At 46.3% G+C, this 14227-nt stretch overlaps 1 protein-coding gene across 6 annotated transcripts in view; it reads right to left on the minus strand.

Moving 5' to 3' along the window:
- TMCC1 (transmembrane and coiled-coil domain family 1) overlaps positions 1-14227 on the minus strand; it is a 63958-nt gene that overhangs the window by 11778 nt on the left and 37953 nt on the right. For 5 of the 6 annotated variants that reach the window (XM_039733999.1, XM_039734001.1, XM_039734003.1 and 2 more), the window contains one exon: positions 1228-2162. In XM_039733999.1, the coding sequence (XP_039589933.1) occupies positions 1228-2162 (935 nt within the window). Of the gene's footprint in view, positions 1-1227; positions 2163-2975; positions 3278-14227 lie in introns of those variants that run through there. The other variant, XM_039734005.1, reaches the window with a different exon arrangement.

A 14227-nucleotide genomic window follows, 5' to 3' on the forward strand; every position in this document is an offset into this window, starting at 1 on the left:
AAGTGTTTTGGCATAAGCATGTCTAAAGAGCTGTAGGGCAACTCCATGTTACGCTGCACAAACCAGTGCAGCAAGTGGCACAGGGCACTTACAGCAAGCCTGTACACACCCCCAGCAGCTCTGCTGTGCCTTTCAGGTTGTGTTTCACATCCTGGCAAAGTAATGAAGGCCATAAAGAACCTCACGACAACAGCGTGCTGTCCTTCACCAGAACGAGGGCTCAGGCTTTGCATTCGTTATTTAAAGTTTAAGAATCCTGTCCAGGATGCCTGCAGAAAAGCAGCTAGTAACTCTTCCCTTCAGAGCCTGGAGTCAAGCCCTTGCTCCCAGCGTGCGTGTAGGGGGATGTCAGGTGCTCGGCAGGACAGCACAAGGCAGTCTGCAGAGCGCCTCTCCCACCCACCAAGGAAAGGGAAGTATTCCCTCAGCACCCCTCCATGGGCAGCCTTCCTCAGCAGGGAGGTGGGGGCAGCCGGTCAGGCTGCCTTACTGAAGGCCACTGTCACCTCTCCCCCGTGACTTCATCAAGGATCAGCAGTACTGCAGCAAATGCTCCACCTTTCCATTCCTTCCAGTGAGGGGAAGACTGACGGAAACATGGGTCACCTGCTTCCAGCACCCTATAATCTCCAAGACAAGAGCACTGTCAGCATCTGACATTTAATTCAACTTAATTTCCCCAAGTGCTGCCACTGTGGACTGAGCAGAGAAGGGAAGGGATATCTTAGTTTTGGCACATGGGTAAGAGCATGTCTTTTTAGAGAACCTGAAGAAAGCTGGAATGTTTCTTTCTCTGGTAGATATGGCTCTGAGTGTTGGAGAAGGCAGGGTCAAGTTATGTCCACATTAGTTCCCTGTCATTTGCTTTGATCCAAACATTTTCAGGATTTTTTGCAGGGCAAAGCACTGTCTGATAACAGTAATTGCATCAATGTACTCGTGGGTTTGGGACACCTTATTAGACCTCTTCAGCTTCAGTTTTTATCTTGAAAACACTTTGAAAGAACCTTTTTCCTTACAATCTTTTTCTTGTACAGAGAGGGAGGTGAGCAGCAAGACAGCAATACTTATAAAAGGCAGAACTGGGAGGGAAAAGTCCTGAGAAGACCTCAGAACTATCCACTTGAATCAGGCTGCTGGGAACAGCCTGCTGAGCACTACCATCCCCAACTCTGGTGCTTTGCAATCACAGCATTGGATTGCCAAACAAAGTACCACAGCACATACCTGTACCGCTCCTCCTGCAGGGTCTGCATTATCAACGTGTAATCCCTCTGGTAGCGAACCTTAAGGTCCTCAAATGATTCTTCCAGTCTTGCCTGTGTCTCTCGAATTTCTTGAATCTCATGCAGTATTGCATCAAACCCTGAGCTCTGCATATCCAGAGTGTTTGTTTTGGAGCTAGAAGCTCCCACAGGGCCCCCTGTTGTACTGTTGGCTCCCACCGAGCCTGATGTGGCACTGGAACAATCCTCTTCACTGCCATACTTTGGGCTTGACTGAAAGTTCTGAATAACACCTAGAGCCTTGCTACCTGTCCCATCTTCCTGGCCTTCTTCTAAGGAGTCTTTCAGATTAGCAATATTGTCTGCACTCCCAAACTTGTTCCTTATGAGGGAGGCAATCTCCCGGGGTTTGGAAACCACAGCTCCTGCTGCTGAATGTGTGGCCTGGGAGAAACTGGAAAGTCCACCTTTTACACTGTCTACCACTCCCTCGCTGAAGCCAGTGACTTTTGCTCCAACGTCTTTCAAACCCTGATGCATATCCCTGAAGACATCCTTTGGCTGCCGAGGGATTCCATTCTGTTCAATCTCTCGCAGCTTTCGATGGTAATGTTCCAATTTCTTCTGCAGCTGCAAGATGGTCTGGGCTGACTTTTGATTTTTCTTCTCAAACACTTGCTTAATGCGGGCACTCTGCTGCTTGTCTGCATTGTTGGCCAATTTCAGGTACTCTGCTACGTTGTCGTCACGGGCTGTTTGCTCAATTTTGATCTGCTCTGTCAGCTTCAGTATCTTCTGCTGCAGGTGTGTGATGGCCACTTTTGTCCGCTGCGGATCTGGGGTCCCATCAACAGAGTCTGCATTGATGCTGCCATCAGTGCTGGAGGCCACGGCACTGGAGGTCTGCGCCAAGCTGCTGACTTCCAATCGCTCAATCTAAGCACAGAGAGAGAGAGAAACATGAGTGCTAATCAGCAGCTTCACCAACAGAAAAGCTTTCCTTCTTTATGCCAACCAACCTGGCAAATTGATATAATTCTGAAAAAATGTACCTTTTTTCAGCTGGCCAGATGACAGTATTAATTAGGAGACCTTCACATGTTTTACAGAGATCCAGCAAAAGCTGAAAAAAGGTAAATCTCTCATACTTGACTCCACTTAAATCACCTCAAACAATTCAAAACACAAGCACAAATGTGCAATAGGGCACCCCAGTTTGGCAGACCAAGCACTCCAAGATACCAGTACAACAGCAGGGGCTCAGTTAGAGTGAAGAGACCAAGAAGGGGTAATTGAGAGCAGAAGCCACACGGTTTACTGTACAATACAGCACACCCGAATCATTCCTAGTGCTTCACCTGTCTGAACAGCAGCAGCAGTGAAACCTACAACCGATCTACTACGGTCAGTGGTTTTAACAGAAAAATGGAGCCTGAGAGGCACTCGAATGCACGCCTTGCCGCGGCAAACGCTGCGAGCAGGTGTCTCCGAGTGGGAGGAAAAGACAGACCCAACGTATGGAGGCAATAAAAAAAAAAAAAAAGGTTACAGGCTGTTTCGGCGGAATCCAACCCGCCAAGTACCCGCCGCGAACCCACGAAGGACCGGGCAGGCAGGCAGGAGTCGCACCGGCGGCTCCTGACCCAGGCATTCCTCCCTGGAGCCGACCACGCTCCGACCCCGGCCAGCCCCGGGTCGCGGCCACGGTGGCTCCTCCGGCGGAGGCCCCCCGGCGGCCCCCCGCCATACCTTGTCGCGGCGGGGCAGCAGCGCCCGCTCCCCGTGCATGGCTCCGGCCGGCCGCCCGCCGCCCGTGCATGGCTCCCGCCCGCCCCCTCGCGGCACGGAGGCCGAGCCGGGCCGCGCAGCCCGGGCCGCGGCCACCGCCTCCCGCCGCCCGTCGCCACTCGTCAGTTCCTTTGGATCCCGCGGGCCCTGTCCCGGCGCGGAGCCGGTGAGCCGCCGCGATTGCGGCCCGCACGCTCCGCTCCCGCGGCCCTGCTGCACCAGCCGGCAGCTCCCCGGCTCGTTCTGCTGGAACAGCTGCCAGCTGACCCACCGCTACTGCCCAGTCGCAGAACCACGGCCGTGTTTGTGAATATGCGCTTTACGAAACAGAAGTGCTGTTACACTTAACTGTACCCTCTCTCATGATTCATCATTCCATATTTAATGCAGAAAAACCTCGCAGGCTGCAACACTGGCCGGCGCCAGGGGTTAGCCAGGCTTCTTCCCATAACCCTGAGGTTCTCTGTTGTCCCATCAACAGGAAAACCAGACACCTGGGAAAGCAATTGATTCATTTTCTAGAGGACTTCAGCTGCTGGAAACCATAGAATATAATTTCTCGGTCTGTTGCGACTCCTGAAATATCAACTGCTTTTTTAAGAGGGTTTAGGTGTAGAAACCCTGGAGCTCTGGATAGATCAACGGAAAATTGGTGCTAAGAATTAATACTAATCCACAGGACCAACACTATGCATGATATCAGTACTGCACAGCGAACGTGCTGTCTCTGAGATGTAGGGACATGCATTTGGAAGAAATACACACTTGTAAAGATACCTCTTATTGGAATTTGTAATTGTAACTGTAATTTCATTAAGATTTTTCCAGGGCTGTCAGTGATCAGATTTCTCTCTATGGCCTAGATGAACACAAAGACCCTGCCTGTGCAGGGCATGCCTGGCCTGGGAGCATCACCCAGCACCCATGGCACAGCTGGTCTGTGCCTCGCCCACAGAGCAGCTCTGCCAACCAGCCGCCACCCCAAGAGCAGCACAGAGCTCTGTGCAGTACACCAAGACAATCATATTACTGTTAACTGCCTATGAACCAAGGGCTTCTCAATCCATTCTTAACAATCTCTACCTCCTCCAGAGCAAGGTCATTTTAGTATTTAATGGCAGACAAAGAAAACCAGAAAGATTCACAGTTTTGATGCAAAACTTCCACAATTTATTTTTTTCTTTTCATAATTGATTTTTTTCTGGGCAGTGGTAAGGGTGAGCGAGCATGGGACTCACCCAGTGTCTCAGAACCAAACAATCGCTTATCACCAGTTCTTTTGCAGCCCAGAGGCTCTCAGGTGAAATCTGCACATATCAGTGTCATAGAACTACTGGGGCTTCAACACTACTTTGCAATAAAGAGCTTCTATCAGCTTAATTTACTCCAGGTTTGGTCTAACTAGTGTGTATGTATGGATAATTACAATAAATTACACTAATAGTACACTCTTGCTCTCATGACACAAGTTTTGTGAGAGAAAAAATTGGTAGAAACTTTCTCTTCCCCCCCCTTTTAAAGTCAGTTGACTTCAGCAAATCTGCCCAGGTTATCTCCTTACACCTGTGGTAGAAAATGAACTAGAACAGCAGTAATAGAATAAACCAAGTTGGGATAATTGCTTTGTAATTACCAGCTGTGTGGATGTTATTCTGAAATAACAAAAAGGGTTCTTTCCAATTCAAAAGGAAAAAGCTGAACAAGTGCAGTTCTGGAACAGAACTGAGATAGTTTAAGTATTTTGTCCATATTGATAAGGCTTTGTAAAGGGAAGACTTAGCACAAACTGGGTCCCTAGGAAATGCTGATGACATATTATCGAATTTGAGATGATGGTCAATCTGTCCTGAAAAGATGTTGGTAAATTAAATATATAATGATCAATGCTTTTATAAGAATAGGGGTTACAATTCAATAGTCAATCTCCCTTGCAATACAATTTTCCATTATATCTGACAGTCCAGTTAAGAGGAGCTGTGTGCCCTTCCACCAGGAGGTACACTGAGAACTGCTTTTGCATTATGCCTCAAACCAGATGAAATCATGTGAGGGCCTTATGCTTTCTCTCTCTCAAGATCTTACCAAATTCTCAGCTGTTAATGGTCTCACGCTTTCACTCCTGTACACACTTTCCAATGTCTCTATTTTGCAGCACACAGCCCAAAAAGCACCTCATGATTCTGCCTTTTGCTGCTGCTGAAGATTAAATACAGCAGTTCCTTTAAAGGTATTTCGCCCTCCTAAAACTCCTTCAGTAAAAGCATATACCCATCATTACCAAGAAGATGGATTGTTGCTTCTAAACATTCAGGGCAGCTGGCCTAAGCAAACAGCAGCTTTCAGAGCAAGCCTGCTGCAAGAGGGCAACTCCTGCATCCTCCTCCCTCCCCTTGTGAATCCTGGAGCTTCACAAGTGTGACTGAAAATTGTCATGGTACTTAAAATAAACACATACAGGGCAAAGTGAGACAGGGGAGCTAGAGTGAGATTGCACAGCCCCAGAAAGGAGCTAACAGCACCTGAGGTGCCTGGGTTAATCACCTTCCCAGCGACTGCACACCTGACTGGCAGCTAAAACTAACCATGAAAACATTCAGAACTTGTTTTGCTTCCTGTTCCCACTGTGCTGAAGGCAATGCAGTCATACAGACAGAAAATCTATGAGACTCATAGAAAGTCATAGGTTTTAGACTTCCTGTTTGGAAACACCAGTCAACAGCATCATTAGTGCATGGCAGGCACAGGGATGGGCATGGGGACTTGGCCAACCCCTCCAACTAGGTGGACAGATGGTCTCCAGCCTCAGGCAGGCACAGGAGCAGAGACTCAAAATCTCTGATGACAGTTACAAGGGAGTTGGTTTGTTAGTAAGGTCTCTAATCGACGCCTTAGAGGAAATAAAAATCACAAGGGAGAAAAACCCACCATTCTTTGTGCCCGACTGCATCTGCAGAGTAAAAGCCCCCCCAGGCCCCATTTCATTGGATCTGCATTAAAACACCTAAGTGCACATTTGAATAAACACGCACAGAACTCCCAGCAGGTACAATGAAGAGATACTTAAACATCACAAATTACTATGAGGTACCATTAACACAGATTAAGTGCCATCAACAGCCACAAGTCACCTCCTTGCATGCCACCTGCAGCACATGACTCTTGAAACACATGGGTTAACGTGGCACCAGTCCCACTGCCTCATGAGAAGTCAGTGCCCTGCTCCTGTGGATCCAAAACAGTCATTGTATATGGCACAACTTATCACAGGTCCCAAAGGAAACAAAAAAGTGTCACAAACTCCCCTGCCTCACCCACTTGGGTGATGCAATAAGCTCTTTATTACCTACACCTGATCTAGAATTAAGAATCTGTTTTTCTAATGCTTTGCTTTTTAAAGGTTGTTACTGAATCACAGATCAGTTGGGGTTGGAAGGGACCTCTGGAGTTCACCTGGTCCAACCTCTGGCTCAGGCAGGGCCACCAAGAGCCAGCAGCTGCCCAGGATGATGTCCAGAAAGCTTTTGAGTATCTCCCAGATACTGCTTCCACATTCTGCATTTGTGGATCTGTCTGTGACAGAAAGTTGGATCTGTCTGCTGCAACACTGCCACACATCTGATACCACCAACTCTATGGGTTACTATTTATTTCTAGTTGCATTTCTCTGATTCCAAATCCTGCACAACAGCATATGTAAGGGAGAATATTTCTGTTCATTCATCTCTCAGGTAAATATAGACAGAAGATCTAAATACTGCTGCAACTGCTCACTCACATGTGGATTCATTTATGAATCCACCTTACACCTTCCCTCAGCAAGTGCTCAGGGTGCATACATGCTCCCGCTCTACAAAACATCTGCCTTAGATTTACTGTCAAGAAAAAGGACAAGCAAAAACCATGTCCAGTGTGATTCCTTGTTGATACACTGTAGTTACCCTGAAAAACTGTATTGACTGACTAAATCTTCAGAAGCTGCAGCAGCTCTGCTTTTTAACAGGCTCCAGCCACTCACCCACAGGAACCTATGGTCGTCCTTGACAGCAACTGTTCTGAGGCATCTCTAGCATGCTCCTAAATCGAAATCCAAATTAAACCTGGCTAAGGAAGGCACACAAACAGATGGACAGCTCAAGGAAGTCTTGCTGTGTGTTTTTCACAGCACAGCTCATTGTTTAGATAATAAAATGGGGATTTCTGAAAGTTTTACAGCCTTTGCTTATGAACAATTAACCCTCAAAATGATGAGAATATCACCATGGTTATGGGTTAAAAAAAAACAAACTGTGAGAAAACAAAAAATGAAAAATTACTCTGAAAAATATTCAAGAAAAAATTCCAGTACAATGCCTCAGACAACAGCTTGAGCAGGGAACCAACACTGTGACACCAAGAGGAAATGGCTTTACACCTGACTCACAGTAGCTAAACAGTCATGAGTGATGACTGCTGCAACAGGAATGCGCTAGTGGTACATCTGCCAACACAGAACCCCACAAGCCTGCTCTGGAGAGAGGGGAGAGGGCAGGTCCTGCAGGACAGAAGGGCTGTGGGCAACCACAAAGGGGAAACATTTCACACATGCTGCATGCAACTGGGCATTCCCTTTCTTTAGGGGCGTCCAAGCCAAGCAGCTCCCTGCCTAACCCTGTACTGCCACAGCCTGCGGACAGACAGGAGAGCAGCTCCCTCTAGAGCCAAGCTGCGACTTCACTGGGAACCAAGTGATAAAGTGCTTGGGGATGTTCTCACTACTTTCCCAAATCTGGTTCACTAGCACGTGGTTCACCATCAGGCCCAAGACAGCAGAAACACCACTGGAGGGAAAGGTGACTTGGGACTTCTTCACTTGGCACTGGTGCCAAGAGCAGCATCCCTCAAGCAATGGCCCGAGGCACACGAACAAATCCTCGGCTTGGGATTTGGTAAAGCCAGCTGCAGGGCAACTTGCCCATGGCCTTGTACCTAATTCAGTATGAAATGGAGATGTGACTTCATGTGTCACATCAAGTGCCAAAAATAGTTTAGCTGTAAAGCAGCCAGCTGTCTTTTCCTCAGAGCTGTCAGCAGCAGAAATTCTTCCCAAAGCAGACCGGTATTCAGCTGCAGCCCTCTCTGGTGTTGGGAGCAATGATGAAAGATGCTGCTGCCACACAGCATCATACTTCTGTACCAGAGGCAGCTTCTGTCACAACCAACACTACACATTCCACAGAGGAGCTCCAGCGAAGCGTCGTCTATGAAGGCAATTGCTGGTCACAGATGCTTCCCCCCCAGCACCTTGCTGACAGCGCAGGGGAGGTCAGCAGGCTCCACATGTTCCCCCTGCTTGTCTCCCCCACCTCTCAGGAAGCAAATGTTTCGCTTACTAACTGGTTAAGAGGTAGCTGAAGCTACAGAGCTGACCTCCACCTTTCCCAGCTGTGGTTCAGGCACTTGCATCCCTGACACCTATCAGCTCAGTGTGGTGGGCTGAAGCAAGGAATGCTGCACAAGCTGTTCTCTCAAGCAGGACTGGAACATGTGGGACCAGGTACCAGCTTGTCCTACAAGTACTTACTGACATCCCAGAGACAGAAGGGATTGACACAATGCAGTGTAAAGTCTCCCTTAAGAGGTTGCCTACAGCCCCTTTAATTCCTTTTAAACAGCATTGCTGCCAAAAGACATCACCTTATTGACTTCAAATTTCTGAAATCTTGAGAAAAAGATATTTTTGAGCACAAAAAAGTAAGGCTTGATGGCGCAATTCAGTAATGGTTTCCTAAAGCTAGACTAGTCAAGCAGAAAATCATTGGTGTTGACTAAATAAACAAGGCAACATTGAGGGTGAGGGAAGTCCAAGGGAATGGATGCAACAATCTGGTCATAAAAATAGGAAAGAACTGAATTATACACAAGAACTTGTAGGAGGTGATAAGGGATGACACAGCAAAAGATACGGCCAAAATAACAACCATGGATGTTTACTTTAGCAGGTCCTGATTTCTAGTGGGGAGTGCCAATCAGGCTAGAAGTTACAAAAATAAGGATAGGAAATGAGGTAAAGCTGAGCAAAAGTTAAGAATAGGAACCAGCAGAAGAGGGTAGATTAAGAAACAAGTTTATACAAGCTTCTGTAAGAAAGTGACTATGTAAAATGATATGTGGTTTTTTCCTTTGGTTCTGATTTTTTTTTTCCTCATCCCATTTTCCCCAGTGTTTGAGTCACATCTCATTACCTGAGAGACAAAATTTTTGTTAATACTTCCCAGAGAGCAGAGCAGTTTTGGTTTTGGTTTTTTATGCTTCAAACTGCTATCTGATGAACAGAGATTATTATTGCATGTTATATACTAATTTGTAAAGAACACAGTTTAATTTTATGGTTGCAAGTTAACTTTGACTTGCAAAGCATTGGAGCAAACTGGGTCTGAAGTCTGGAAGGACGTGATCCTTCTGCACACAACAGCCCTGTGCGAGAGCAAAGATTCTCCCTTTTTCAGGGGATGTGTCTCTGCTGAGGTTTAACATGCACATCCCCTTCAAGTGTTTAATCTGAAGGGCTCCAGTAACTAAAAATCAGGTACAACACATAGTGACCATAAGCAAAATTCCTCCCTGAATTTTATCCAATCAACAGTTCATACAATATTAAGTAATTAAAAGCAATAAGATTCATGCTTCCTTTGAATATACTGTTTTGCCATTGCCATAGAGCATTTCTTGACATATTTCCTTATTTAAAGCCTTTGTAGTACAACATTCACAAACTACCAGATAAGATCACACTTGTCACAAATACAAGCAGCAGTACAGCTGCTTCAGACTCCTGCTTTGTTCAAAAGCAGCTTGTTTACTCCAAGTGCTGCAGGTGCTCCTGCATTAGCACCAACTAAATCTCTTAAGATCGCTCCAAGTGGCAAACACAGCTCATAAAGGACAAGACACTGTGAGCAAGGGCAGTTCCTTCAGCCCATGAACATGCCCTCCTCAGGGCGGCTGACACGTGGCATGGATGCCTTTGGAAACCTGGAAGAGAACAGCAAGCAATGAGACATCAGAGAGGAAGACACATTCAAGGGATGACAAGCACCTGTCAGGGTCAGGCAACAGGGCACTTGTCCAGAAATCCACAAGGAACACTGAATTAGGTAAATAGTGAAATCACTATGCTGCTTTCAGTATTCCTGCAAAAACTAAGAATCCTCATAGAGAACTCCATTTAGAGATAGCCCTCAGTGCAGCATCTCCTCCACACACGGTGGAAAGCTGTTCAGGCTACCCTGACCCGGCCTAGAGAGCAAAGAACAAGGTATCCTGTATTGACTATTACTCTCTTCAGCTCTCAAGAAGTGATGCAGTAGCCTGAAGTTAGGTGTGACAAGATGCAAAGCACGCAGATCTATCAACCTGGGAGGTGAAACATCTGTAACCCCCGGGCTCTCCTGCTGCCCTGTACCACTACAGTCTGTACCTCTGCAACGCAGTAACAGGCATTTTTCTTGAGAGAAGACTAATGAATGCAGTAATACAAAGTACACATATAGAAGATATTATTTTCCTTTGGGAAAATCTGAGTTAATGAAATAAATGCATTAGACATATGTGTTTCAAACACAACAGGAATACTATTCAACCTTTCAGCCATGTCTTCTGCTGACTGTAACAGACCCCAGGTAAACCATCAGCTATGGCAAAAAACCGATTTGGATCCCAGATTTCTTTTTTCCCCAAACACTGGAACACAGAGCATGGGAGAGCTAACCGCAACAATTCAAAGAGAAATAGCTTCTATTTTGCGTTGCAGATCAGAGCATCAAAGACCTTACTGTCTCTCTTCGGTATTTAATAAATGGGGGAGGAGGGGAAGATACAGCTTACTGTTAACGCAGACTAAAAAAGGGCAATGCTGAGCTACACAGCTCAATGAAACAGAAGAAAAATACTTAATCATTTCTGAAGGTCACTGGGTCTATGGGAGGCAGCACACTTACTCCTTTTTTACCTCAAGAAGAATATGGTTCTGCAGTTTGTTTACTACTTCCTGAAAATACATTTTGTACAGCTTAAAACAGCAAAACAAGAGGTCACATTAAAAAAGCTACCAATGCAAATACTTCTCTCTGACACTGGGCTGCATCTGCTGCATCTGCATCTCCCATCTCTTTCATCACTCACTGTATCATAGAAACCAAATCCCAAAACAACAATACCAGAGAATCCCAAAAAGCAGCACCACATTTGATCTTGTTTATGGATTCCAACACTCACTCAGACAGGAGCCTTTTCGCACTTCTCAGCTTCAAAAGCAAAGAAAAGCTATATTAAAAAAAACCAAAACAACGACTGAAATTCAACAGCAGTGCCCAGAGGAAAAACGGAGTGCTTCCAAGGCTGATGCACAAAATGAGGTCAAGTTCTACTGGAGACTTAACTAAAACAGCCAAACATGACAGCTACAACTGCTCCCCTGCAACCTCCTCACCTTGGTGGGCTCGCAGAAGTCCCTTTCACAGCACACGCAGGTACAGCAGCACCACATAAACATCACGGTGCAGCCATGGGCGGCCCCGGCGCCGGGCAGCGCCCGCGCAGCGCCGCGGCCATCGGCCGCACGGAGCGCCGGCCGCGCCGGGCGAGCAGGCTGAGCGCCGGCCGAGCCCCGCTCCGCGCGCAGCACGACCGCGACGCGGGACTTAAAGCTACACGGCTTCCCAGGCACTGTGCAACGCCTGACACTGCTTTTAGAACTATGCTTTGAGCCAGAAGAATAGTTCAGGATAACAGACAACCAAATCAAGAGCAGATGAATAGAGTCTAAGTGACACAGTTGTTCCTCAGCAACACAACATAACAGACCTGGGAGCAAAGGCCAAGCAGAAGTGACAGTGGAGATTCAAAAATGCACGGATTTTCCACATAAATCCACCTATAAACTATAAGCTCTAACTATAACAGTGATGAAACACTATTTAATATTCACTAAACAAAATTTTCCAAATATTAGCGTGATCTCCTGCAAGGCTGAAGCTCTAATTTTGTCATATAAGGACTCCCGCACACAGCACAGCACTGTTACCACAACTGACTCCGGGGCATGAAGAAACCTCAGCACCTCTTATCCCCTACCCTCAACTGCTTTGTCAAAGAAAATGTGTTTTACTATCGTATTTCAAAGAGGTAAAGCAAGGGCTCAACAGGCTATTCGACAGCTCTGACTCACAGCACCTCATGCCACCCAGCCCCACTCCTTCAGACACAAGTGTAAAAAGCCACCCTCACCCCCATGGCTACTTCTCCCCTTGCTCTTCTTTGTCTCAGTGATATTCTGTTTGTAGCAAATATTATCACTCACACAGGACAGAGACAAGATGATCCAAAGACAAGCCATACATAATCTAAGTTTAGGATCTTCAGAACCATTATATTTAGAGCATGCAAGGTGCTCTCAAGGCTGAAATACCAGGAACCACCCAACCTGACAGGAATGGCCTTTTAGGAGTTCCCCACTGCATGAGTCCTGCAGCATGTCTGCCACCAGCATCAACACAAGCACTGAACTTTCCCATTTTAATTTATGTCCGTCACTTTGAGGCAATGACTCTTTGAGGCTCTGACAGACATCACAGTGCTAGGGTTTGGTGGATTTGTGGTTTTTTTCAAATCACTTTCTTCACCTGCAGTAATGCACAGGTAATGTGAAGAAATTCTGCACCAAAATGTTAATTCCTAAAATATAAATTTCAGGAATGTAACAGAGGAGAAACTCCTGACTGACTCAGATCACAGGTAATGTGGAAGAAAATATTTTTATGTGCAAAATTCAGTTTTCATTAGGAAAAAAGAGAAGAGGAATTAAAACCCAAAAATGTATTCTGTATGAACCAAAATTAGAGGAAGAATAGCTGAAAATGCATTGTCTCAAATTATACTGGTACATCAGGTGGCATTTCTGAAAAAGCATTATGACAAAATGGCAAGGGCATTGTACAGGCCATTTAGAACACACAAGAACTGAGAATGAAAACACACCACAGGGCAGGAGAGGTAACATCTGATTCATGAAGGAGACAAGCCATGTTGGGGCGGAGATGTTCAATTATACAGCCCTAAAAGTATTTCTGTGGTCATTTCTGTGACATCAGAGAACAGGACATGAAGGGCAATGGATGATGAGGGAAAAGGCAAGAGGAAGGTGGATCTCAGAAGAGTCTGTGGTGCAACTCTGCAGCTGGGTCACCTGCAGTCCCCGTTGCCCCACCGCTGACAGGTGCCTGGTGTACCTGGACCCTGCAGTGGGGAACTGCTGCCAGCACCGCCGCTCCCACCCTGCTCTGTCGTGCCAGCTGCCTCAGAGCTGCACCTGTCAGCGGCTCCGTGCCCTGGGAGGAGCCCAGGAAGCAGCACTGCAGTAACCAAGGCCAAGATGTGCAAAGAACGCAAATGAAAATGAAACTACTGCAACTGACCATAATATCAGGGATTGCAAACTGCAACATACTGACGCGAAAATGGCTGCAAACTCCAGAAAACTACAGGAAATCTAATTCAACTGACATTTCCATTACTATTTCTCTGTGGCTATTTTCAGGGTTAAATGGTAAAAGGATCTCTAAAAATTTAGCAACTTATAGGAGTATTAGATATTGATATTCTCTGACTATTGAGTGCACTAACAAACACATTCAAGCTGTAAAAAAAGGCTCTTAAACAGAAACATTGGTGCTAGTCACTGATCTGTACCAAACGAGGATCCCAGCCCACATCTGCCCCATCTCTGTGATCACCGACTTGTCCAGGGCATGCAGCAGGGTCTCATCACAAACACCCTGACCACACTGCACAACACTGTGGAGAGCGCCTGACTCCATCCACTGTGCCACACAGCAACAGCGAGCAAGAACCAGGCTAAGAGGCATCCATTCTGTTGCAAGAGTTTAGTGAGAAATCTCTACTAAAAAGCCACTGTCCAGGCTAAATGCAGAAGTGGAATAATTTCTATTCTTGCACAAGTTCAGAGCACACCCTGGATTTGGAATCACAATCTAACACAACAGCAAGAAATTTAGAGAAAAAAGAAGAAAGTCTCTTTTTCAAGGAGCTGTTTCAAATTCATGCAGCAGATTTCCCTCTCAGAGAGCAGTATTTATACTGAGAAACCTCCAGGTGCCCAAGACATTTTTTCTGTTAACAACAGCAGATCTGACTTAATAGGGGTGAGATGGAAGGAC

Source organism: Passer montanus, unplaced genomic scaffold, assembly GCF_014805655.1.
Source record: "Passer montanus isolate IOZ18808 unplaced genomic scaffold, ASM1480565v1 scaffold9, whole genome shotgun sequence".
NCBI classification, from domain to species: domain Eukaryota; kingdom Metazoa; phylum Chordata; class Aves; order Passeriformes; family Passeridae; genus Passer; species Passer montanus.